Source organism: Adiantum capillus-veneris, chromosome 2 (genome assembly GCF_014529385.1).
Source record: "Adiantum capillus-veneris isolate H3 chromosome 2, ASM1452938v2, whole genome shotgun sequence".
NCBI classification, from domain to species: domain Eukaryota; kingdom Viridiplantae; phylum Streptophyta; class Polypodiopsida; order Polypodiales; family Pteridaceae; genus Adiantum; species Adiantum capillus-veneris.
In genome coordinates, this window is record NC_140932.1 from 142,206,362 (window position 1) to 142,232,661 (window position 26,300).

General features: G+C 43.4%; 1 protein-coding gene across 1 annotated transcript in view; it reads left to right on the forward strand.

Annotated features, from left to right (window-relative positions):
• Window positions 1-26,300, forward strand: part of LOC147463767 (uncharacterized) — an 82,812-nt gene that overhangs the window by 21,585 nt on the left and 34,927 nt on the right. Inside the window, exons 3-4 of the mRNA XM_086490728.1 lie at window positions 9,572-9,661; window positions 9,777-9,926. Of these exons, the coding sequence (XP_086346854.1) occupies window positions 9,572-9,661; window positions 9,777-9,926 (240 nt within the window). The remainder of the gene's footprint in view (window positions 1-9,571; window positions 9,662-9,776; window positions 9,927-26,300) is intronic.

Below are 26,300 nucleotides of genomic sequence, written 5' to 3' on the forward strand. Positions count from 1 at the left end.
GTGGTGCGTATGCCCTATCAACTACCTCATTTTTGTGCTAATTTTTCCGATTTAATGCTTCTTTTAGTGCTAGGCTTCATTATGGCTGAGTCTGCCCTTGATCTCCGAAGTCATGACAGAAACTCAGCACGCTGGACTTTGTGTTGATGTATGCTCATGTGTGTGCGCGTGTGGTGTGTGTTGTGTGTTGTGTTGGGGAGCATATGTTAGTACCTAGTTCTACACCCACTATTGGGCACTGACAACGTTAGTGGGGATGTCGTGGTATTTAGTCAATACTATGCATGATGGAGTTGATGGTTATATTGTCTTGTGGGTGACTACCATGGGTCTATACCTTGCACTTTCCTTCAAAGGTGAATCTGGGCTTATCCTGGATTCATCTAGGTATATATGGTTTATTTTGATGTTGTGAAAATAAGGTTCTCCTAGCCTTGATGCATCTCATGGGTGATGCAAGATGAGTGGGTGACTACCATGGGTCTATACCTTGCACTTTCCTTCAAAGGTGAATCTGGGCTTATCCTGGATTCATCTAGGTATACATGGTTTATTTTGATGTTGTGAAAATAAGGTTCTCCTAGCCTTGATGCATCTCATGGGTGATGCAAGATGAGTGAACTTGGCTACTCATAAAGTGGCCAATGAAGCGTCTTTTACAGACAACTATCTCGAGCTTAGCTGGGAGAAATTCCAAGAAGATCTCAAGACACGCTTCTTACCGCCTTAGTATCTCAAGAGATTGAAAGGAACTTTCGAGCTTTGTCTCAACAGGGTAAACGTGTTATGCCGTATGCTAATGGTGGTGCAGCCAAAGTTGGTCTGTGCAAGGAATTGCTCTATGCCAAGCTGTGGGCGCCAGTAGGTGCAGGGCAAAGTGCTAAAGCCAATGTGAAAGACCTGGCCATGCCAGTGATAGTGGAGGTGTGTGCATGATGTGGCTTTTTAGGCCAAGAAGGCTCTAGAAATGGTCCAGTTAGGATGACATGCAATGGAGCCAGTGCTCTAAAATGTGGAGTTTGAGGTGCTGTGCAAGCTGGTCCAGACGGCTCATCAAACGGAGCCACGGTGTGCCAGATGTCACAGTTTGAAGTTAGGTCTAGCAGATCTGAGACGGACAGGGCAGTTGGGGGTAGATGGCTAGAGGGGATGTTAGCGGATAGATGTGTAAAGCTTGAATTATAGAGCATACTAGTCTTTTCGGATTGCGGATCGGAGTTACGGATTGCAAGTTATGGCCATCAATTTTTTTTTCGGGGGTCAATTATGGGCCGGGTTGATCGCATGGGGAATATTGCCTATTGGCATTTTTTGAACCTCGACAAAGCTCAAGGAGGTAGTGGATGATGCATGGAGCTAGCCGGAACTGACCGCGTGGCAAACGAATGCACGATAGCCGAGTTACGGCTTGGTAAAGTTGGGAACATTTGGTGATGGGGAGTATGCAAATGATTTTTTTGGTATTCCACGGCCTTAGTTTGTGGGCTCGGAGGAGTCGAAAGGGGGTGAGGTTTGCATGATTTGGAGTCGACATTGTGGAGATTCGGCACGGCTTGGCAGCTCAAGATTCTGACTGTCGGGCAAGTAATGACAGTACTTGAAAGGGGCACCCCTATATAAGCCATTTTTCATGCTTTTTGCCATAGTAGGCTTCTTGCTAGGGCCTTGAGCGGGTGAGCCCGCAGAGAGCCAAGATAGAGTGTGTGTGTAAGTTCTTGGGTGGGCCTTTTTGTGCAGAAGTGTGTGCCTGCAAAGCCCCAAAGTGTGCGTTTTTTTTACTTGGTGCGTTGTTTGATGTAACCAAGCTGTATATGGTGTTTTGAGCAGTGGTAAGCCTCTAGTGTGTTTCTCTCGCGTCGTTTCCCCTACCCCTCCTCCTCTATTTCTTCTGCTTGTGTGTGCGGTGCCGTGCGGATGTGTGTGCCCCTCGGGCCCCTTGTTGTGTATGGAATGGAAGTGAGTGTGGTTTTGTGTGCGGCAGTGGTGTGTGGTTCGAAGCGAGCAATGAAATGCTTGGGTAGTTGAGTGTGTGCGTGTTTATGCGTCGGTTTGTGTGCGGGCGGTGGCTTGTTAGCGTGTGTTGTGAGTTTCGAAGGTGAACTCTAGTGGATTGGGGTGCTGTGTACGCCGTGGGCTATAGAGAGACAGTCTTTTTTGTGCCGGGTGTGTTCTTCCATTCCCCCTCTCCAACGGTGTAGCACAGCTAAGTGGGCATTTGAGTAAGTTGGAAGAGGAAAGGTTAGAGGTATCTCTCTTTGAATTAGACCACTCTATCAAGTTTGACGTGGAGGTTGGTGTTATGAAGACATTTTAGGAAGCTATTCGCTTGACTCAACTTGAAGAGATGAAACACAAAAAGGGTAAGCTCAAAACGGCCTATGGTAATGAGTCCACGGTAATGGTAACTGTTCCTCATAATGACTCCTCTAAAGACAAGAATAAGAACTCTAAGAGGAATTGTAATTATAAAAAGAACTCGCTTAATTCTTCTTCTCGATCTAATTCTCCATCTAACTTCAAGAGCGATAAGGAAAAGGATAAGGATGGAGGAAAAATTTGAGAAACTTAGACTAACTTTCAGGTGCAGCGAAAGGGTTTAAGGATTTTAACTCAGATCTAGTACTTTTTTCACAAACGGGAGGCACACAAATAATCAACAAGATGAAAATAAATAGTCTTTCAATTAAACAGAGTTGAGGGAGAAGTTCGACACAATATTTGGGACCAAAAGATGGGCTGGTCCCACCCCTTAAAGAGAATCCTTTATTAGGGAGAATCTTTTCTACAAGCACAAGAACTGGAGAAAACCCCTCCGTTCTAATTCTCAGACTCAATGGTCCTTCCTTCTTGGAAGGGAAATCCGAGAGACGAGCTCTCAATCTTTTTCCGTCTGTACTTGGAGTCCCCGGAATTCCCCAGCGTAGGCCGAAGCCTTCCCGCTTCTCCTTCACGATGAAGTACCTGCAAACACACACACACAAACACGGGACAATAATTCGTATGGCGAATCCACATTAGATATCTTTCGCTTTACTTCGCGGGAAAAGCGACTTCCATGCTTCGTAGTCTCGCGATCTCTTGCGTCTTTTGGCAGTAGAGTCTTCTCTTGCTGGCGGTGGCAACTCCTTCCTCTGAGTGAGGGCATGGGATGCTTTTATAGCTCCTTGGCCACGACAGGAATAGCTGAGCGAAAGTTGTCCGCATAGAGATCGCGGCGGATTTTTGAAAAAAATAAAAAAAATTAATCTGTTTTTTTTTTTTGCTGTTCTACCCAAAATAGCGAGAGAGAATTTGCTGGCTGGTTTGGTTGCTTTATTTTCTAGGTGGCTGTCCACTTATTAAGTGGGCGGCCCGTATATTTTAAAATTGGTCTGAACCTACCCAAAAACTCAATAAAACCTTATAAGTTAAAAACGATGTTTTTCACAGCACTTCCCAGGCGTCCTTGGATGCAACCACATGCACAAATGCAATGCAGACATAGATTCCTCGCGGGAAAGTGTCTGCTCTTCCTTGAAAACTTATTAAAATATTCCGTTTTTTAAGAAAAGCTTCTTAGAATCCATCTTTATTCTTGTGCTTGCGTCTTTACGCGTATTCCTCTTTCCAGTTCGGGTTTCGTGCCAGACCAACGAGATATTCCCTTTCTGATGCTCTCGTCATCCCATCATGTGACGCATCAGGAATATTTGTTTCCTAGTCTCTCCTACCGAACTAACGGTAAAACCCCTTCGTGATGCTTAGTGTCACCCATCATATGACGCATCAAAGTTTTCCGTTCCTGATGGCTTTTAATAATTTCAGTAGATCTACAGTTCCTAACTTTACGGTTCAAGTGCACATCTTTAAATATCCTAATTTCAATAAAAATAAATTATTCGAGAAAATAAGAAAATAGTCCATTTAGCTACAACTTTGCACAATCACAAGGTTACTTTAGTTCACCTCTAGAGAACACAATGAGAAAGAGAGACAGATAGAGAGAGGAAAGAGAGACGACACCGCATATCGGGTCCAAACCACCCTCAAGGTCTCCCTTGCTCTGTTGTTAGAGCAAGTACTTGCTTTGATTACTTGCACAATTGCCGATACAATGGCTAAATGCTGAATATTGAGTGCCGATGCTTCATGTAGATGAATTGCAAAACGCTAGGGTTGAACTGATGCAAAAATGCTAGGTGCTGATGTGCTGTGGGCGTTGGGTACCCTGGCAGGTATTGGGTTCTGATATCTCAAAACTAAAGGCCATTTTTCCTATCTACTTGTTATAAATTTCATGTCAAAGTCTCTTATTAATAAATGACTTAAGTGACTTAAGTGATTGTTCATATCCCTATATGCTTAAGTGACTCTATTGTGCAAGTGAGGGTATGTAACTATGACCTACCTGATCATGCATGTCCTTCTAGAGGCTCACAAAATGCAAGGCTAGATCCTAAGCTAATTAAGATTGATGCTGATCTATAGCAGTAGCTTGTCCACGTAGCTCAAGTGCAATGCACACGTGACACTTAACTCTTGATGAAAAAAATGGTCGAGGAATTTTGGGTGGTCAATTAATGAAACAAGAACATACATTATGGGAACATAGGTGCTGCAATTGTCACATTGTAGGTCATAATAAATTCAAAAAGGATTGTCATGAGAATGTTATAGACATGGACACTCCAAGCGAGAAATCAATTGCAACACACGACAGAAGCTGCAAATAACTGAACTTGAATAGAGAGAGACAGAGAGAAGAGGAGAGTTGACACGGAATGTCGGAATTCCGTTCCTAGATGCACTATAACCGGCCTATACAACGTAGAGGGCGGTACTATTTCAATTACCTGTTAACTTTACACAGAGCACTGAGAAGGGAAGAGAACACTGTAGTGACTAGAATGTCACTGCGCACACGAGACCGACACCCTGTAGGCCCCAAAGAGTGGCGCCCCTTTCGGTATTTCTTTATTCAAATTAAGGTAGACGATCCGACCACTTAGCACAAGCTTTCACAAAGCTGTCCAAACCTGGCGAGGGCTGAAAACGCAGGTTTTCGACCGGATTTCGACAGCATAACTGCGCAAAAACCCCTGTAGGTCAAAAACACCTGTCTAGGACGGATTCCCTCGATATCTGGAAGCTTTCTGGTGAGCTGTCACAGAAATTCAGCGGGCTGTAATTCTCTGTTTTTCACTGCCGGGAGCTCAAAAGCCTGTACACGCATCCCAAGGCTCTCACGAGGCTCCCCCGATGTTCCCTTGCAGTTTAGGTGCGAAACCCTAAACCTGCAGAAAAACACAGCAGGCTGTAATTCCCTGTTTCGGATCGTTTTTAGCGGAGCGAACACGCCTACGCGTGTCCCAAGGGCTCCCGCACGCAATGGGACAGTTCCCCTGTGAATTGGACGAGTTTTCACGCGAGAAAACTCTCCAAACTCGCAATCTTTCGTGATGGAACTGTGCGTACCTGTGGGGGATTAGCAATTAGCTAATCTGGTTCCTGTTCAGAAGGCTCTTGCCTTGGCAAACGCGCATAAACCCCCCGAACTGTACATAGGTCAAATGAGAAGCCCACTAGTGGGGCATAACATACTGTACGTAGGGGAGAAAGAGAGCAGTATGTAGAGTGCGGGGCATCACTCCCGTCACCATACTGTGCATAGAGGGCAAGGTAAGCATTCCATAGCTTCTGTACCTGCTACAATCCACCTGAGGTTGAAAATGGCGCCCCCTTTGTTGATATGCAGCTCGTTTTTGCCTCCTAGAGTGGCAGAATCGCTCATAGGCTGACACGTCGCCCAGTTTCCGAGTTTGGGCTTTCCTTGCTAAAAATATCTCAACTGGTGCGTCAGTTGACTTGGCAGCAGAGCAATAAAATGTTCCCCTTGTCATTCCAGAGCTAATGACGCGAACACATTTTCTGGTCAAAAATAGCAATTCCCTAAATTTTAGGAGATGCTTCCATGGCGTCCCTATCGGTCTCCTGACCATCATTGAAGACTACCATTTGACCAACATCTACAATGTGGGTTAATTTACTGGCCCCTTTCAACTTATAAAGTTGTAGTGACTTGACGAGTGGCCCAAATTCCAGTTTGGCGCACACGAGCTTCCATACTCATCAGAATTCAGTGCTAACTGGCCCGGGCAGTCCCTGTCTGACCGACCTAGATCCCCGATGTGAGAAACCCATTTGGCTGCAGTCGTTTCACACTGGCCATGCAATGTCCACTTGCACCTTTTCAAGGGTTTTGGGACAAACAAGTAAAAATAAAATAAATATACCTAATACTTATTTACGGAAGGCAACAGGAAAAATACACCTCCTGGTGACATGCACCGACCCCACAGACTGGCGCCCCTTCCATTATTTCTTTATTATTGCTTCACAAAGGTACAACACCTCGAGGGTCCAACTCTCTGAGACTCTGCGTCCAGATGGCCTTCAGAAAGTGGCCCTTTGGCCCCTTATAAACAGTACAAGGGATGCCCAAAGGGAGAGCTCCAAAAGCATGTAGTCTAAAAGCCTTGATCCAAAAGCTACTGGCCCTCCAAAAGCATGGTGCAAAATCAGCTAGAGCTTGCCGTACATGCCACATCAGTAGTAAGCATGTTTTGCGAGCCAACATGCCACATTAGTAGTCAACAAATTTTGGGATTTGCAACAAATTTGCAGTTTCTTTATGTTGCCTAGGATTGGCCAAGGTCTTCAAGCTGGTCTGGTTAGGGTTGTATAAATGCAAGGGCTTGATGGGTATCCTTGTAGCCTGAAAATGTATATACATATAGCTTCCATGATGAAGCTAGAGCCATTATTCATGTGCAGAAGCTACCTTATCACACTAACCTAAATCCAATATATCTCCATCTCACACAATAGTCCCCTAGTTGATTTTGTATCAGAGCCTTGAGTAGCTATCCTCAATGCATCTTGGGAGATTATAATGCCTAAATTATGCACTAATTGCCATTACTAATGTAGCTAGCCGCATGTTTGGAGTCTAGCAACACTTCAACTTTTGCAACTTTAAAAAAATCTTATGTTGCCACAATCTTCTTGTCAAAATACAGCCAAGCCTCTTTTTCTTCTCCTTCCCTAAGATAAGAAGTTGTTGCCTTCACAATTGATTGCTGTGGATCTTGACCGGATCATTCTGAGAAGAACAATTGCGTGAGCTCTTGTGCCTCTATAATGGGCAGGTCACTTGACAAGGCGGCAAAAAGATTACGGCAACAACACCGAACTGAACCGAAACAACATAGTTGAAGTGAAAAGAGAGAAATAGTAGACATGAGGCACGGAATGATAGAGTTCCACTCCAAGAAACATTGGGCTTCCAACTAGGCGCCCCTTACGGTATTTCTAGTCATCCACAGAGTTGCAATCTTGGTCTCTCTTTTATATGCATGAGTCCAAAAGTACCCCCAAAAGCAACCCCAAAAATCACAGCTGTATTTACAAGTTCTAAAAGCACCAAAGTAGAAACACCAAAAAGCATCTCCAATGCTAGGCTGCCACATTAGCCCAATTTTATATAGTGCCACATCAGAATATACCGTACTATCTTTGTACAATCGGCCACGTCTACAGTGTGTACTGTGTACAAGCTTATGATTTGCAACGCAAAATCCAGGTGCTTGGGCTGCTCTCTTGGTCATCCATCGGTTCAACTTGGCTCTTTCTCCTCTGTTGTGGTCCGATGCACGCCACATTTGTGTCTCTCTCTCTAAACCCCCCCCCCCCCCCCCGGCTTGGTGCAGCTACAAAACAGCCTTATTGTCTACAGTCTCCCCTGGAAAGATATTGGGACTCACACTTGACATAGAGGGGATATGAAAAAACTCTTATAAGAGAAATGTAATGTGCATCGGAAGTGATTTATGTGGTGAATGCTTAGGATGAGTGTTCAGTGTGTACTCAAGGTGGATGGGGTCCTAGACTTCTCTCCAAGGGCCCTCTTCTCTATCACTAGAGAGGTATTTGCTCTAGATTGCACAATTGCTGATACAATGGTCCTAGATGTTGAGATGCCGATGGGATCATGCTACTGATGATTGGATCTGCAGGTGTTAGTCTTCTCTCTTCAGAACTTTAACTCGTGATATCATTCTCTCCACTCTCTAGTCTATTGCACATTTCTCTCATGAAGTAAAAGGACAGGCTAAGGGCTGAAATGCAAAACGCTAGTGGAACTATTGGGGATTTGCAAACTTGATGAGGCTATGGGCTGATCTGCTATGACCGATGTCGAGGATGGGCTGAAAACTGAAAAACGCTGCCTGATTTGTTGCTTGTGTTGGAAACTGCTGTCTCAGGGCTGTCTGGGAACATGGCTGAAAATGCTGATGTACTTGCTGAAAAACGCCAGGGATTTGCAACGTCGCTGGTGCTTGTACTGAACTTATCCTTGAATATTGACCCCGAGGGTCACTTATATATGGAATTCAAGCTGGGTCGGGTAATGCCAATTAAAAACCCACGATTCCTATAATGCGGGCTAAATGTCACTTATAATTAAGTTAATAAATTCACTTATAAGAGGTGCTTCACATGCAGGTAAATACCTAGGTTGAGATACTGATGCTAGTCTATGCGATCAGTCCCCTATGCCTACACCTAGTAGACATTGGTTTTGCTCGTGCGATCAAAGGGTATGGAACTAATCTAAAGTGCTTGGACATGCAAGTCATGCATACAGGGTCACAAGGGTGTCAAAACACTTCTTAGGCTATCCTAAACCCTAGAAGTAGGAGTTAGCTTGTCCACGTGCACATAGGTTTAGATGCGCATGTCACAAGAAACACTTACCAAGAGTAGAAAGCTGAACGAAGGGGAAACACTTACCAAGAGTAGAAAGCTGAACGAAGGGTAAAGAACCCTCTTAAGTTATCTGTGGTAATTGTACAAACAAGCACACTGGGAGCACCAACCCGCCAACAGGAGCATCTGAACCAAGCTTGACTGACAAGCGTGTGAGAGAGTAGTAGAGCCAGGGGATTGAGGCTCTCTTGTAGTTTCAAAAGGGCAGTGTGAAGTAGGGGTCGTCGTCCCAACAACCTAGCTAGAATCCGTTCGTGGAAGTAGATGTACCTCCTTGGACCGATTCGCTCATTTTCAAGTGAGCAGGACTTCTAAACCTGCTGCCAAGTATTATGTGCCTAAACGTTCCTTTTAGACCTAGATTGAGAAAAAAATAAAAACTTCCAAAAATAGCATGCTCAAGTGGGTGGCCGGCTTGGAAGAAAACTAGCTTAACATGATGCGGCAAGAGATGCTGGCTGCCTAGAGTTTCATTTGGCTTGTGAACTTAGATGATCTACGAAAATTGGTCTAGCATGTTGTGGCAATTGCTAAAAGCTTTGAGTTTGACATTAGTGCTCATATGCCTCCAGTAACAATCTTGGTTTTTTGTTCTTATCGAGGTAAATACCTCGAAGCCTAACCCCCCCCCCCCCCCCCCCCCCCCCCCCCCCCCCCCCCAACAAGGACTTTTACTCTATAAAAGCTATGTGTCCCTGTATCTTAATTTCTCTTGTTTTGAAGCTTTACATATTATTTTGTGATATATAAATTTTCTGCTCAGAATGGAGTGCACTCTATTTGCCCAGCAATGTGGTCCAAGCATCGACGGTGGCTGCTGATGTCAATGATTTGTCTCAGTCCTGTCACTTGCGTGAGTTTATAACACTATTGTTTTATGGATGCTCGCATCTTGTCCGTATTCATTATTTATATGTCTCAAAGTTATCGATGGTTCTTCTAATAAATGTGTCTTCTGTTGATATCAGTCATTTGTCGACCTACAATTTCCAAATGGTCAATTTACATACGTTGCAGGGGAGGGAGTAAGTGGGAGTGTCTTCTATCCACTTCTTGGAGGGCTGCTGCAAGCTCAAACTCATCGCCCTGGAACTACCAAACTAAGCTTTTCTAAAAAGGTGAAGCACTTTCCAAATTCCTGTGGACTCCAAGGCTCTCGTGAGTTGTTTTTTTATGACACCACATATGTTTATGCTTAAACTCTTGTGGAACTGTTTGACTGAAATTTGCTTTGGGCAGATTTGAATAAATTTTGTCTCAAGTGAGAGAAAGGTTATGCAATGTTGTAAAGAATTAGGTTCGAAAGACAAGCCTGAAAAGGATTAGATCTAAAACTGCAGAGACAATGATCCTGAGATTGGTGAGGCTGCTGTTGTCCTACTGTTTTCAGGCCAAATTTGGAATATCTTGTGAAGACATGAAGGATTTCTGTTTGGCTGTGTGCAATACTTTTCCAATTGAACTTGCAACCATGAAAATACGAATGGAGTAACCGTGTAGTCATGGATTCCAGAAGGGTTTGGTTCCCAGTATTGCCGAGGCCTAAGCTTTTTAATGGAAAAATGCCGACTAAAGTTACACTCTGTTCTGGAATCAATTAATGCTTGAGGAATCTTGTGATTTTGTGTCTATCATACTTCATTTTCTGACATATCAAACAAGTATGCACAAACTCATCCACATTCTTCTTGAGCTGTGGCCAATTGAAGTATCTTTCAACACTCTTAAGTGTGGCCTCTATGTCTCTGTGCCCAACAAAAGGAGGATTGGTATATTCCATCAACACCTTTTGCCTTAGACCACGAGTCACTCACAACATGGCCTTTGGTATCAAAAACTCTTCTTTGAGAGGGTATCCTGAAACTGTCTCCCCACTCTGTACTTGTTGATGAAGATCTCACAAAAATCTGGGTCTGTAGCATACTGCCCTTGCATTTCTTCAAAATTCTGATGATGCACCAAAGTGACAAACACTGCATTCTTCTCTCCGGCTAGATATACTATCCAGAAATGAAATTGCGACAAAATGTTTGCCCATCTTGTATGCTTCTTTGAGAGCTTATTCTGAAACTCTGGTGATTCCTGTACACTTAAAGTCTACGTCAAGCAAGTAATACCTTCATTGGCTCAAAGAATGTATAAATGCTAAGAGCTCTTTTTCATATATTTGTGCAACCCTCCTTGGCTTGGATAACATCCAATTCTCGTAAGCTATGATGTGGCCATCTTGCATTAAGACCGCTCCGAGACTGCTTCCATCAACATCATAGTAAACCTCAAAAGACTTGTAAGTCTGGTAGCTTCTACACTGGCCCTCTAGTTGACTTCTGCGTGAGTTTCTCAAAAGCCACAATTTGTGAAGGTCCCGAATTGGATGGTTCCCCTTTATGAGCCAGAGCGTGCAATAGCGAAGCAATCTCCGCAAACTGTTGAACCTTCTGTAATAAGAGCGTAGTCCCCAAGAGCTCCTTACATCACATACATTTCTTAGAGGATATCAATCTGAAATTGCTCTTGGTTGGATCCATACTAATATGCTTGGACGAACAATATGCCCCAGAATGTGTATCTTTGGTAAGAAGAACTCACTTTTCTGTGCTGATACCAATCTATGTTCCTATAATGCCTCGAATACTTTCAACAGATGCTCTCAATGTTCTGTCTCGTATTTGGAGAAAACAATGATTTATCGAAAAATATGTCCACAAACTATTGATACTCCCTAAAGATTTGATCTATTATTATATTGAAAGTTGCATGAGCATTCATGAAATCACAAAAGGCATCCCCAAATTCTCATACCATCTGAAGGATTTCTAGAAGGCAGTCTTGTATTCATCTCCAACAATGATTTTGATATGATGATAGCCACTTTCAAGATCGACTCTACTCAAGTAAGCAGAACCGTGCAATCTATCAAGTATATCATCGATCTTGGGTATTGGAAAGCTGTTCTTGATGAGCCTGTAGGAAACTTTGCCTCTCTAACTCTTAACTTTGACAAATTGGAATCCTTATCTTCATCCACATTATTGAGAAAGATCTAGTAAAAACCAAAAGATTTGGATTTCATTAATTTCAATACGGTCGAAGCCGATACAAGGAAACTGACTTACCTTTGAGGTTTACATCAATAACCACATCTCTACCCTTAACTATTCTTTAGTTGAATCCTCTTGGTCCCATAGTCCACCATGACGTTGTTCAAATTGTGCCAAGGCATCCCTAAAAGAATATCACACCCTTCCAAAGGCATAATGTTGAAGTTCACATACTGTACGTAACCCGGACAATACAGTCGTAGCTTGCCTATAACTTGAATTATGACAACTGCATGCCCTAGTGCCACTAACACTGCAACAATTTGTGGGCCATGTCTTTAGGCTTGATTTCCAATGGAGCGGCCATCTCTTCCGAAATAAAGTTTGCCTTGGCTTTGCTGTCAAAGAAAATAAGGACTTCATCTTGTACTTTACCCCACGCCATGCAAAGCTCTGCATTGCGATCCTTGTGATCCTCAGCTAGTATAAGTCCGGCCTTTGTTTTCCCCTTCTAAGCTCTTTCCTCGATCGCTTTATTCAGGCTTTTTCTCTTTCGTAGGACACTTCACTAAGATATGTCCTGTTTCACTACACTCAAAGCACTTTCCTTGCTTGTAAAGCTTGGTAGATAACTAAGGGGTGGTGGGTTTTTTCTTTTTTTGCACTAACTTCTTGGATTTCTTCTTTTCTTGTGATGCTTCTACAGCCTTGAACACTAGCTCGTCTGTGGCATAAGTTAGATCTTGACATGATCGAGAAACTATCGAGAGCATGACCCATAAGTCGTTCGACACTCGCAGATTTCTATGTAAGACAATATCAAGGATTCTTTCCGGAAAGAAGCCACTTGTAGGAACGTATCCCAGTATCTGTGATTGTAAGTTGAAGGGATATTTTTCTCTTTCATCCTCAGATGATTCCATACCGTCAAAACATCGGCTTTGGGAGTTAACCAAGTAAATGAAAACATTTTTTTGAACCGGAGAAAGCGGCGTCGAACTATTGAACAAAAGATAAGGCTTTATGGGTATATATGTGGCCCGAAAAAGTGTCGAACTTCATGCTTTGGCCACCATCCCTAAATTCCTTCTTGTCTTTTCTGCACTCGTAGTTATCATACTTCGGTTCTTGTCTCTGATGATCCTTTTTTTGCCAAAGGTAGTTCTAAAGGTGTAAAAATCATCATCAGTCGTCAAAACAAATAGTTTTTTGTCTGAACGAGGTAATCTCTTGTAATTTGTTCGGGATGTGTTCTTTTGATACTTTCATTTCTTCGACGTCCATCTATCTTCCTCACTAGAACTAGAAGTAGGTAGAGGACTAGAGTTGTTTTCATGTGAATACATGTTAGGTGTTTTTTTTGAGACCCCTTCTGTGCCAATTCCTCGAAGGTAGATTGCCACCCGAGATAGCCGCGAAAGACTCGGACTTTAGTCCCTTCTAACAATATTTCTTGTATTTTCAGATTCCGTTGAGATCTTCCGCTCAGTTTGCATCAGAGATCTGCAAGTTGTGGATCCTTGACTAAAGATCTTTCGAGTGGGTCATCCAACTCTTTGTTAGTTGAACTGTTGTTGTTCGAATCTCCATTGCCATTATATTCTTCTTCTCGCAAATTGTAGGTGGAATATCTTCAACGTTCCCGTTTAGATTCTCTGCCGACATCCATGGCGTTTGTTGGAAAAAGTCAGATTGGCCCTCCGTAGAAGAACTATCGACTGAAGCTTTGATACCATCGTAATCGGCTCGGCACTTGCAAGGCGGTAATCTCACAGCAACAACTTTTAACACTTGAACTTAAAACCAAATAGTAGTCGCAATACAGAGTGGCATAGTTCCTTTTGGAGATGCAGTGGCCCCATAGCTTGGCGCCCCTTATTGTACTTACTTTTGTATTAGTCAGTCATAGAGTGTAACTATCGAGGATATACTCCGCGATTTGTGCTTCTAAGTCGATATGCAAAGAGTGACCCCTTAGGGCATGTGTTGCTAAGTCGACAAATTTTCATTTTTTGAGTAATTTCCATTTTATGACATTAGGATTTTTAAATTTGTGCACTTCAGAAATGTTCGTTAGGAACTGTAGATCTACAAGAATTGATAATTATTGAGAACGGACATCTCTGAGTGATTTTTGAAGCTGTCCAGTACACGAGGGACTTGGACACTGCTTTTGCCAAGGTTTGGGAGGCTTTAGAGAAGCCTCAAGAACGACATAAGAAGGCAGTAGATCGACATCGACGCGATTCGAAATTAAAGGAAGACGATTGGGTGCTCTTACGTTTTGAGAAGGCACGCCTAAGGAAACGAAGGGGAAAGGAGCGGCTTTTTTAAAAGCTTAGCATGAGGTATTATGGCCCTTTACAGACTAAAGAAAAGATAAATGATGTCTCCTTTCTACTCAAGCTGCCCAATACTTGGAAGATTCACAATGCATTCCATGTGAGTCTCTTGAAACCTTTTAAAGGTGATGCGCCAGTTGATGGGGAGCTTGATGAGCAACCCGAAGTGGAAGAAAGCGAGGAAATACTCGTTCCTGAACAGATTTTGGCACACAAGGAAAGAAAGATGAAAGGTAAAGTGATTCGGCGGTTCTTTGTTAAATTTAAGAACTATTCGGCATTAGATGCAAAGTGGATGGAGTAGGAGGACCTAGCAGATACTCCTCAGATTCTGGACCTTTACCTTGAAGCATTTGGTTTAGCATAGTCTACTCCGATAGAACCCTGAACTCAGCAAGGGTGAATATGGTGCAGTGGGTTTGCACAAGAGGAGAGTCACTCCGCTCCTTTTGTCAATAGATTACCTCGATTTGAATAAGGTCACTGGTGTCCCCTTTGGGTTTCAGGGATACTAATGGGTTGACAAGTATTCTGCTTTATGACTTTATGAAATGGAATTCCCGAAATTGAATATGATTGATTTGTACTCTCTCACTTGACTTGTTTGATTGCAGGAAATGACTGCAACATTTTAGTCTCATAAATCTCTATAGACATGATCACAATAAGGATTAGTTAATCGAGCATCAGTGAGGTCCGAAATGGATCTAGATGTGATTACTAAATGCGTTGCTGGCAGTCATGGTTTGAGATTTGGAATGACTTTTTTTGTGATTTGTTATGCGATGTCTTGTGATGTCAAGTGATGTCCTGTGATGTGATTGTCGTTTTTGTACAAGTGCTAGATGTGTCGTGTCTAGTGCGTCGGTACTAACAATCAGTGTCTACTAAGACAGTTTATGGCCTCCGCCTGTTTTGCAGGCGTAATCGAGGGCGATTACAATTCTTTCAAGAGGGGGGGTATGTCACAAACTGACGACCTGGCATGACCTAGTACTTTAAGAAGTTGATCCAACTTATGGACCTTTGCCGAGGGGCCTAAGGACACATAGGAATTAAAAATCAAGCGAAGAGCATGCTGACGTGGCTGTTGTACGGACTGTCGGAAAAGGCACTGACTGGCTGACGTAGCATTGCACGGATTTTTCGCGTTTTAAGCTGGCTGTCTATACGGATTTCTACAGACAACGTTGATTGATTTTGGCTGGCAGCTTTTGGAAGAAGCTGCTTTTGAGTTCAATGCTGTTGGGGCTCTGCTTTTAGCATCCTTTGTAACCTTTATAAGTGACCCAAGGGGCTCACTTCTAAGAGCATTTGGACGTAGAGTCTAAGAGCGAGCACCCGTGGACAGTTGTACTTTGCTCAAAGATTAATATAAAAGAAATACCGAAAGGGGCTCCAGTCTTTGGGGCCTCTCTCTCTTGACACGGAACTACGTCGAGCCGTGTCGACTCTTAAATTTGTGAAGTGTTTTGAAGTGAATCTCTGCTGTGTCGCGACAAAATCTTGACTTGGGGTGTCCAAGTTTGTTACACCGACCATCTTGTGGCGACTTGCCCTTCACTATTGTAGGCGAAACTCTCGATCGTCGGCCCGTACACACTAGCCATATAATGTCCGGCCATTTGTGACTTTAAAAAGAGGGTTTGAAAAATTAAATAAAAATCAAGGGAAAGAAACCAGCAACTAAGGTTAGTGGTTGCCATAGCCTCGTGACATACCCCCCTCTTGAAATCGCAGGTCTTCGACTGCATGCCATATATACATGCCATACATTATGTGGCTAGCACGCTTTTATCATCACATGTATCTGCAAGAAAGGTCATGGAACATAGATACAAATGACTTAATGAAACCTTCATACTTCTGTCATTTCCATCTATCATAGAAGTGACCATAATACCTCTAACATTTGTAGACCAATGTACACCTCTATTGCACTGAATTCGTATATACATTTGATGTGCTAGCTCCATCATCACCCCGCTTTTGAACACGTTGAGTTTGGGCATACGTAGGTTGTAACCCAAAGGCCTCAATGTAAAGCTGCTGTACATTCGGTGACTCTAGTAGTTCACACTCTTCTATCTACTTTGCATCCATAGCTGGATAGTTCCTGAACTTCACCAAATACCGTCATGCAACTTTTCTCTTAACTATTCTTTCCTTATGTGCTAAAATCTCCTCAGGTACCAAGACAAATATTAAATAATAGCTTGATTTTGACAATCTCCCTTTGAAAATACCATAATAAGGACTCTTATTTATGGCTGCACTTAAATGGTAGACCACACACCATTGTGTGTCTGTATCTCTCTCTCGCCTAGGCCCTAGGGCGCACGGTCTTGACTTCACACACACACACACACACACACACACACACACACACACACACACACACACACACATACACACACACACACACACACTCTCTCTCTCTCTCTCTCTCTCTCTCTCTCTCTCTCTCTCTCTCTCTCTCTCTCTCGACTCTCATAGGATCTTTCTCTCTCCACCTTGTGTGTGTGTGTGTGTCTCACAATTTTACATAAAAAGGTGGATAAAAAGCCATGTGTCCTCTCTCTCTCTCTCTCTCTCTCTCTCTCTCTCTCTCTCTCTCTCTATCTTCACAGTTTTTACATCAAAAGGTGGATAAAAAGGCATGTGTCGTTTTTCTCATTGGCTAGGTTTTTTTTTTGGTGATGTAGCATAGGTAGATACTGTTGCCACTTACCCTTATTATCGAACACCTAACATTTTAGTAGATCTAGGACAATAGAGTTAGCCTCTTCTGACTGTCCATCAGTTTGTGGATGAAATGAGGAGGAAAACTTGAGCGTGGTGCCCATGTTTTCAAACAAGCCTCTCCAAAATAGGTTGGTCATATGAGGATCACGATCACTGACAATTGATTGTGGCATACTATGGTACTTGAAAACATTGTATATAAACAATCGTGCCATCTAATCAGATTTTATCTTCTTCCTGACAGGAATAAAATGGGCCTGCTTTGTGAACCTGCAAATAATGGTCCATATACTATCATTCCCTGTCGGCGTTCTTGGAAGATCAAAGATAAAATCCATGGCAATACTTTCCCATGGCTTATCTGGAATAGGCAATGGTTGTAACAACCCTCGTGCCTTTTGCCTGTCGAACTTGACAAATCAAGCATGCTTGCGCAAAGGCATCTACATCTCTCCTCGAAGTAGGCCAATAAAAGAATGTCTCGACCGCTTTCATTGTCGCATCTATACCACCATGCCCGGCATATGGTGGGGACATGGCTCTCTACCATAACCTTATGTCGCAATGGCCTAGTGCGACACATAGCCCTCCATGCATCATCATAAGACCATCCTTGAGGAGGTACTGCTCATGGCGTTGCCCATCTTGCAACTATTCAAAGATTCTTTTTGTAACAGACTTGGACACTCCAAGTCAAGAATCTATTGCGATAGCACACTTTAAAACAGTTCACAGTTCACGATTGATTCAACACAAGCCCGACGGAGTTCCGTGCCTAGAGATATCGGCCCCAAAGACTGGCGCCCCTTTCGGTATTTCTTTTTGTATTAATCTGATATCAAAGTACAAGAGTGCGGGCATGCGCTCACACTCAAACTCTGCGTCTAGATGCTCTGAGTTGTGAGAGGCCTACCCACTTATTTAGAGAGTACAAGGGTTGCTAAAAGCAGAGTCCCAAAAGCTCAAATCAAAAGCCTCAAAAGCTGCAAGTAAAAGCTTCTTGAAAAATAAAGCAAAAAGTCTCTCTCTCTCTCTCTCTCTCTCTCTCTCTCTCTCTCTCTCAACTTGTGTAGGAAAAGAAAGCAAAAGGCTTTCTCTCCATCCAATTGCGTAGCCTAAAAAGCATGCCAGAAAGCATTGCTGCCGCAACCTGTTGCTTCCATGATTCCCGTCACAAATCACAGAGGTCCGTACAACTGCCACGTGTTAGCTGCTCAAGCCAACAAATTAGGGTTAGGGTTAGGGTTTGCCAAGTCACCATTTTGTGACATACCCCCCTCTTGAAAGCATTGTAATCGCCCTCGATTACACCTGCAAAACAGACAGAAGCCATAAACTGTCTTAGCTGACTTAGACTGTTAGTACCTACGCACTAGGAACACACATCTAGTACATGTACCAATCGACAGTCACATCACACGACCAACCCCTATTGCAACCATGTCTATTCGAGATCAATTAGACCAAAATTAGATCAACAAGTAAAGAACAAATCAGTTTCACTTTCAGGAATTCCATTTCATAAAGTCATACAGCAGAATACTGTCCGCTCTCAGTATCCCTGAAGCTCAAAGAGACATCAGTGATTCCAGTATTCTAAAAATCAAGGCATCTGTTGACAAAGGAGCGGAGTAACGCCCCTCTTGTGCATCCCACTGCACTAGATCTGCGGCCATGTTGAATTCTGGGTTCCATTTGGAGTAGGCTATGCTAAACCAAAAGCTTCGAGGTAAAGTTTCACAATCTGAGGAGTATCTGCTATAGGTCCTCCTCCTTCATCCACTTCGCATCCAATGCAGGATAGTTCTTGAATTTAACCAAGAACCACCTTCTAACTTTACCCTTATTCTTTGTTTCCTTATGTGCCAAAATCTGTTCAGGAACAAGGATCTCCTCGTTTTCCTCCACTTCGGGTTGCTCATCGGGCTCCTCATCATTAGACACATCACCTTTAAAAGGTTTCAAGAGACTCACATGAAATGCATTGCGAATCCTCCAAGTGTCAGGCAGCTTCAATCGGAAGGAGACATCATTGATCTTTTCAGAGATCTGGAAAGGTCCGTAGTATCTCATACTAAGCTTTGAAAAAAGCCTCTCCTTTACCTTTTTCTTTCTCAGGCGTGCCTTCTCAAAACTAAGAGCACCCAATTATCCTGCTTCAATTTCAAATCGCGACGATGGCTATCCGCTGCCTTTTTCTGTCGTTCTTGAGGTTTTTGCAAAGCCTCACGGACTTTGGCAAAAGCCGTGTCTAAGTCGCGCGTATACTCATCCGCTTCAAAAATCTTATCTTTTGTGCTTAGGAAGGGTGGAACCTTCGCATCACCTTCAACAATCTCAAATGGCGCCTTCCCCGTCGAAGAATGTATCGTGTTATTATAGGCAAATTCCACCAAAGGTAGATACTTTTCCCATTGAGTCTTCTGATTCGAGATATAAGGCTTCAATAAAACTAAAACCACTAAATTGGCAATCTCAGATTGCCTGTCAGTTTGCAGGTGGAACGACGAGAACTGCAACCGCGTGCCAATGTTCTCCCAAATTGCCTTCCAAAACAAACTCGTAAATCTGAGGTCCCTGTCGAAGACAATCATCTAAGGCATGCCATGTAATTTGAAAATCTGGGCCACAAGCAGTCTCGTTAAGTGATCTGGCTTGACTGTCTTCTTCACTGGAATGAAATGAGCCTGCTTGCTAAATCTGTCAATAACAGTCTAGATACCATCGTGACCACTCTGTGTTCTCGGGACATCAAAAATGAAATCTATTGCAATACTTTCCCATGGGCCGGTGGGTATGGGCAAAGGCTGTAACAATCCCTGTGCTTTATGCCTATCAAACTTGACCTTCTGGCATACGAAGCAACTGCGCACAAACTCTGCCACATCCTTCTTGAGTCTCGGCCAAAAGAAGTATCTCTCTACCCCTTTCATGGTGGTAGCAATGCCGTGGTGACCCGTAAAAGGTGGACAGTGGTATTCAGTCATAACCTTTTCCCTCAACGGCTGTGCAACGCACAACATGGTTTTCCTGATCAAGTAGCCATCCTGAACGGAATATCCTGCTACTGTCTTCCCATTCCGTATCCGTGTGAAAACGTTTGCAAAATCTGGATCTGTGGCATACTGGTCGACCATATCCTCGAAGCTTCTATGATGTATTGCGGAAATAGCCAGAACCAACGGCTTTCGAGACGAAGCATGTGCCACCAAAATCTTCTGTCCCTGAATATGGACAATCTGGAAGTGAAACTGTGACAAGATGTTCGCCCAGTGCATCTGCTTTTCCGATAGCTGCTTCTGTGACAAGAAGTAGCGCAAACTCTGATAGTCTGTATAAAGACAGTAAAAATCCGCTGTGAGTAGGTAGTGCTGCCACTGAGTAAGAGCATGGATAACCGCCAAAAGCTCTTTCTCATAAATCTGTGCTGTCAATTTTGGCCTTGAGAACAATCGGCTCTCGTAAGCAATGACATGGCCTTCTTGCATTAAGACTGCACCTAGACTACGACCACAAGCATCACAATATACTGCAAATGACTTTTGCAAGTCCGTCAAAGTCAAAATTGGTCCCGTAGTCAATTTCTCTTTCAAATTTTGAAAGGCAATCACCTCTGTGGGTCCCCACGAGAAAGGGACTCCTTTCTGTGTCAAAACATGCAAGGGGAAGCAACTTCTACGAACTTTTGAATGAACCGCCTATAGTACGAACACAATCCCAAGAAGCTTCTAACTTCATGGACATTCCTCAAATCGGGCCAATCACGGATAGTCTCTATCTTGGCCGGATCCATTTGCACTTCTGCTGCTGACACAATGTGTCCCAAAAAGTGTATCTCAGGTAGGAAAAATTCACTTTTCTTTGCATTAATCACTAACTTGTGATCTCGTAATGCCTGAAAGACTTGAAGCCGATGATCTCTATGTTCTGCCTCATTCTTGGAGAAAACAATGATATCGTCAAAGAAAGTGCCAACAAATAGCCTATACTCTCGAAAAATCCTGTCCATCATCCGGTTAAATGCCGCAGGAGCATTGGTTAGGCCAAAAGGCATCTCCAAAAACTCAATTAACCCAAAAGTCGTCCGAAATGTTGTCTTGTAGACGTCTCCCGGTGCGATTCGGATCTGATGATATCAATCCTGTTAAAGCACAAGGATCCCTGTAATCTGTCGAGTATATCATCGATCCTAGGAATCGGAAATTTGTTCTTGATGGTGATTTTGTTGAGAGCTCTATAATCGATGCACATTTTCCAAGATCCGTCTTTCTACAAAACGAACAACATTGGAGAGCGATACGGTGAAGTACTAGGCTGGACAAGACCCTTTTCTAAGAGGTCTTTCACTTGGTTCATAATCTCTTCGTTCTGTGCTCGGCTCACACGGTAAGGTGGCCGGTTCGGTGGTGTGCTTCCAAGTATCAGATCAATGGTATGATCTTTAGGACGAGTGGGTATCAAGTTTAGACATATTTGTCCTATCCTCATCACTCAACTCTTTCATACAGATTGAGTAAACAAACAGACTGGATTTCATGAATTTAGAAAAGGCCGAAGCCGATACAATAGGGACAGACTCGCCCTTTAGTTTGATGTCAAGTACAATGGTTCTGTCCTTCTCTGTAGTCAATGTCGCTTTTCTCGCCCGATAGTCGACCACGGCGTTGTTCTTGTGGTACCAGGGAATTCCCAAAGGAACATCACAACCTTCCAAAGGCATTATGTAAAAGTCCTCATGCCCCAAATACCTCTGACAATGCAATCGAAGTTTGCCAATGACAGGTGTAATGGCTACGTCTCTGTCGGGTGCCGCTAGAACAACCTCCGCAAGTGGTCCCGTCCGATCGGGAGTGATCTCGAGCCGCGCCGCCAATTCCGGCGAGATGAAGTTGGCTTCGGCTCCTCCATCAAAGAAGATGAGGGCTTCTTGATCTTTCACTTTGCCCCAAGCTCGGCAAAGTTCTGTACTCTCATCCAACGTGCTGGGATCGGTACCCACGCAATCTGGAACCAGTCCTGTTTTCATCTTGCCTTTTCTTCCACGTTCCTCAGCTGCTCTCGACCATCCGTCGTCCTTGTTATTCTGTTCTTTCTGTGTCTTTTTAGGGTACTTCGCGGAGATATGTCTTGTTTCCCCGCATCCAAAGCACTTCCCTTCCCTGATGAAGCGAGCTCTCTCCTGAGGAGTAAGCTTGGGTCTTGCGTCCTTCTTTCTGGGTTGCTCTTTCTCTTTCTACTTTCATTTGTCGAAGTTTGTTCGACTCTTTCTGTCATGATCTCATCGATGGGGTAGGTTAGACTGCGAGAGTGGATGGCAAAACCCCGTTTCGCATGACTCATTAAACTCGTGAATAGGAGCTGACTTCTGTTCCAAGCAGTGATCTCGGATCTCTGTAGGTAGACCCAAGGTAAACCGCTCAATCTGTTCCTTGAACGAGATCTTCTTAAATGAAGAGGCGGGTAGAAAAGAGCTCCAGAATCTCTCGCAATAAGCGTCCACTGTATCCTTCTTGGTCATCCGAAGATGGTTCCAAGCAGTTCGTATATCACGTTCATACTCTCGAGTCAGCCATGAAGAAATAAAAAGCCTCTTGAATTTCAGCCATTTAACTGTCATAGTCTTGCTTAATAGAAGTGTGGACCACCAAGTTCGAGCATTCCTCTTAAAGTAAGAGGCAGCTCTTTGAATCTTAGAGTGCTCTGAGTAACGTCGTCCCGCGAAAGCGATGTCAAATTGCTTTACAAAAGACAAAGCCTTCGAAGCATCTCTATATCCCGAAAACGTGTCAAATTTAATTGATTGTCCACCTTCTTTAAACTCTCGGACTCTCTTGCTTATGTCTTTCAGAAAGTCATATTGGTTGGCTTTGTAAAAATTCTTCTTCTTTGCATAAAAGTTGTTGTCGTCAGAGTCTAAACTGTCTGTAGACGAGTCCTCTGTAGGTGTCACTCACGGGGTCGATTTAGACTTGTTTGCCTTTTTTTTGCCCTTTCCGAAGCGTTGCTTTTTGCTTTGCTTTTGCCTTTTCGGTCTTCTTTGCTCGAGTCAAATGAGCTAGAAGAACTGTCAGAAGCAGAAGAAGAAGAAGAAGAACTGGGTACTCCTTCAAATCGAACACGCTTCGTGCCTTTTCAAATGTCGACTGACGACCCAAATAGCCCGCGAAGTCAATGTCTTTCTTTTTCTTTTTGCCGTGCTTTTTAGCTTTGTTTTGCGCGTCAAAAAGCTGAGCAATCCGTGCATCAATTACCTCTTCTAATTCCTTCTCTGAATACTTCTTGTGAGCAAAAGGTTTCTTGAGAGCGGTTTTTGGGGGTCGTGTTGTGGTTTTCTACCACTGCGCGTGCTCCTTCTGAAAAGAAGTCTCGCTCATATATTTTGCAAGTTTTGGATCCTTGGCAAAATTGAGCATCATCTTTGTTGCATCGCCAATCAGTTGACGACGCTCCATCTCTCGACGCTCCGCCTGAGTAGGCCGAGGCGGGCCATACTCCTTACCGGAATCTTCGTTGTGATCCCTTCCCGCATCTCCGGATGCAGAGGGAGTCGACTGATCCTTGCTTGAAGCCATAGGTGCCGCCGAAAAAAAATTGAGATCGGATTTCTCGTAGAAGAGAAATCGACCGTGCTCTGATACCACTGTAACAGACTTGGACACTCCAAGTCAAGAATCTACTGCGACTGCACCAAATAACCACTTCAAAACAGTTCACAATTCACAATTGATTCAACACAAGCCCGGTGGAGTTCCGTGCCTAGAGATATTGGCCCCAAAGACCGGCGCCCCTTTCAGTATTTCTTTTTGTATTAATTTGAGTTCAAAGTACAAGAGTGCGGGTAGGCGCTCACACTGAGACTTCGTGTCCAGATGCTCTGAGGTGTGAGAGGCCTACCCTCTTATTTAAAGAGTACAAGGGTTGCTAAAAGCAGAGCCCCAAAAGCTGAAATCAAAATCCTCAAAAGCTGCAAGTAAAAGCTTCTTGAAAAATAAAGCAAAAAGCTTCTCTCTCTCTTTCTCAACTTGCATAGGAAAAGAATGGAAAAGGCTTTCTCTCCATCCAATTGCGTAGCCTAAAAAGCATGCCAAAAAGCATTGTTGCCGAAGCCTGTTGCTTCTGCGATTCCCCTTGCAAATCACGGAGGTCCGTACAGCTGCCACGTGTTAGCTCCAGCCAGCAAATTAGGGTTTCGGGTTTCTACAGCCAACAAATTAGGGTTAGGGTTAGGGTTTGCCAAGTCACCATTTTGTGACTTTCAAAATCTTCACCAGTAGCATACTGTTCCTTTTTATCTTATCAAGCTCATGATGATAAGGAATTGACACAACTGTGGCTTTCTTGATAATGCATCAACCACAACATTCTTCTTGCCGTCCACATGCATAATCTGAAAGTGGAACATAGAGAGAATGTTTGCCCATTGCATGTGCTTTTCGGATTGTCGCATCTATACCACCATGCCTTGCATACGGTGGGGACATGGCTCTTTACCATAACCTTATGTCGCAATGGCCTAGTGACACATAGCTCTCCATGCATCATCATAGAACCGTCCTTGAGGAGGTACTACTCATGGCGTTGCCCATCTTGCAACTATTCAAAGATTCTTTCAAAATCTTTATCAATAGCATACTGTTTCTTTTTTTCTCATCAAGCTCATGATGATATGGAATTGACACAGCTGTGGCTTTCTTGATAACGCATCAACCACAACATTCTTCTTGCCTTCCACATGCATAATCTGAAAGTGGAACATAGAGAGAATGTTTGCCCATTGCATGTGCTTTTCGGATAACTTTGATTGCGCAAGAAGTATCGCAAGGTCTGATGATTTGTTTGGACAACAAAATCAGCAGCTAGCAGGTAGTGCTTCCAACTAGAAAGTGCATGAAGCAGGGCTGGTAGTTCTTTCTCATAGATTTGCGTAGTCTTTTCTGGCCCTTGCAAGATTCATGCTCTTGTAAGCTACTACCGGATGATCTTGCATTAACACTTCTCAAATACTATTGCAACACGCATCACACTGGACCACAAATGACTTTCTGAGATCTGGTAAGACAATTACTGGATCAGAAGTCATCTTTTCCTTTAGAGATTAAAAGCTGAAATCTCTTTTTGTGTCCACTTGAACGTGACCACTTTCTATTGTAGAGCATGTAGGGGTGAAGCAATCTCGGCAAAGTCTGATAGACCTTTTGTAGTAAGTACACGTGCGCCAAGATCCATCCTTCTTCTGAACTAGAAGCAACGGGTAGCAAAAGGGTGAAGAATTGGGTTGAGTCAGCCCTTCTTCTAACAACTTCTATACTTGGCCCATAATCACTTTCTGCTGAGCCGCACTCACCCTGTACGGAGGCCTATTCGTTGGGCTACAACTTGGCACCAAATCTATTGCATGATCCTCAGGCCTCGGTAATGAATCCAAAAAACAATCACTAAACTCTAGCAAAAATGCTGACCTTTCTTTATCTAACACAAATATATTTGACTGACAATTATCTGAAACATCACTTGCAAAGATCAAGTACGTAGAAAGATGATTCTTAATTACAGAAGTGATAGCTGAAGCGAATACATTAGGGACAGACTCCCCTTTAAGCTTTACATCTAGGATACGAGTTATGTCCCTATGTTGAAGGGTGATCTTTTTGTTGAAGACATCTATCACTCCATGTATACGGAACATCCCACAGGATTCCCAACAACGCATGACACCCTTCCACTGGCATGATATAAAATTCCTCTCTATCCACATATGATTGAATATGTAGACACCACTTTCGAATGATAGGTGTAACACACTCTGAGTGGCCACGACATGCCAACCCTGCCTCTGTTGTGTTCCCCATCTCTTCAACTTTGATGTCCGCTTTGATGGCCAATTCGGGTGAGATAAAGTTTGCTTTAGCACTTGGATCAAAGAAGATAAGTGCTGTCTGGTCTCTGACTTTACCCCATGCTCTGCATAATTCAATGGCATCTGAGTTTGGCCTATTGCCCACCATATCTGACACTAATCCGGTCGTGGGTTTGGGCTTCTTCCCTTTCGTGTTCTCTTTGTCTTTTGAGTCAACTTGCCTCCTCCTTTGGAAACAATCTGTAACAAAAATGGCTACGCAACTCGCATATAAAGTATTTGTTCTCAGCCAGTATTGCTTCTTTTCTTCAAACGACTTGCGCAAAGAAGGATTCCTTTTCTTTTGCTTGGCTTGTCCTTCAGATGTCTCGGCTGAGTCTTTTGTGTTCCTAGTCTTTTCTGACCCCTAGGATGCTTCGAGAGTCACTTTCACAAAGGGCTTCTTTGCTGAATTTTTCTTTTCTTGACCCCCTTTCACGTTGCCCTGAAACCCACTGTCCTTTCCCT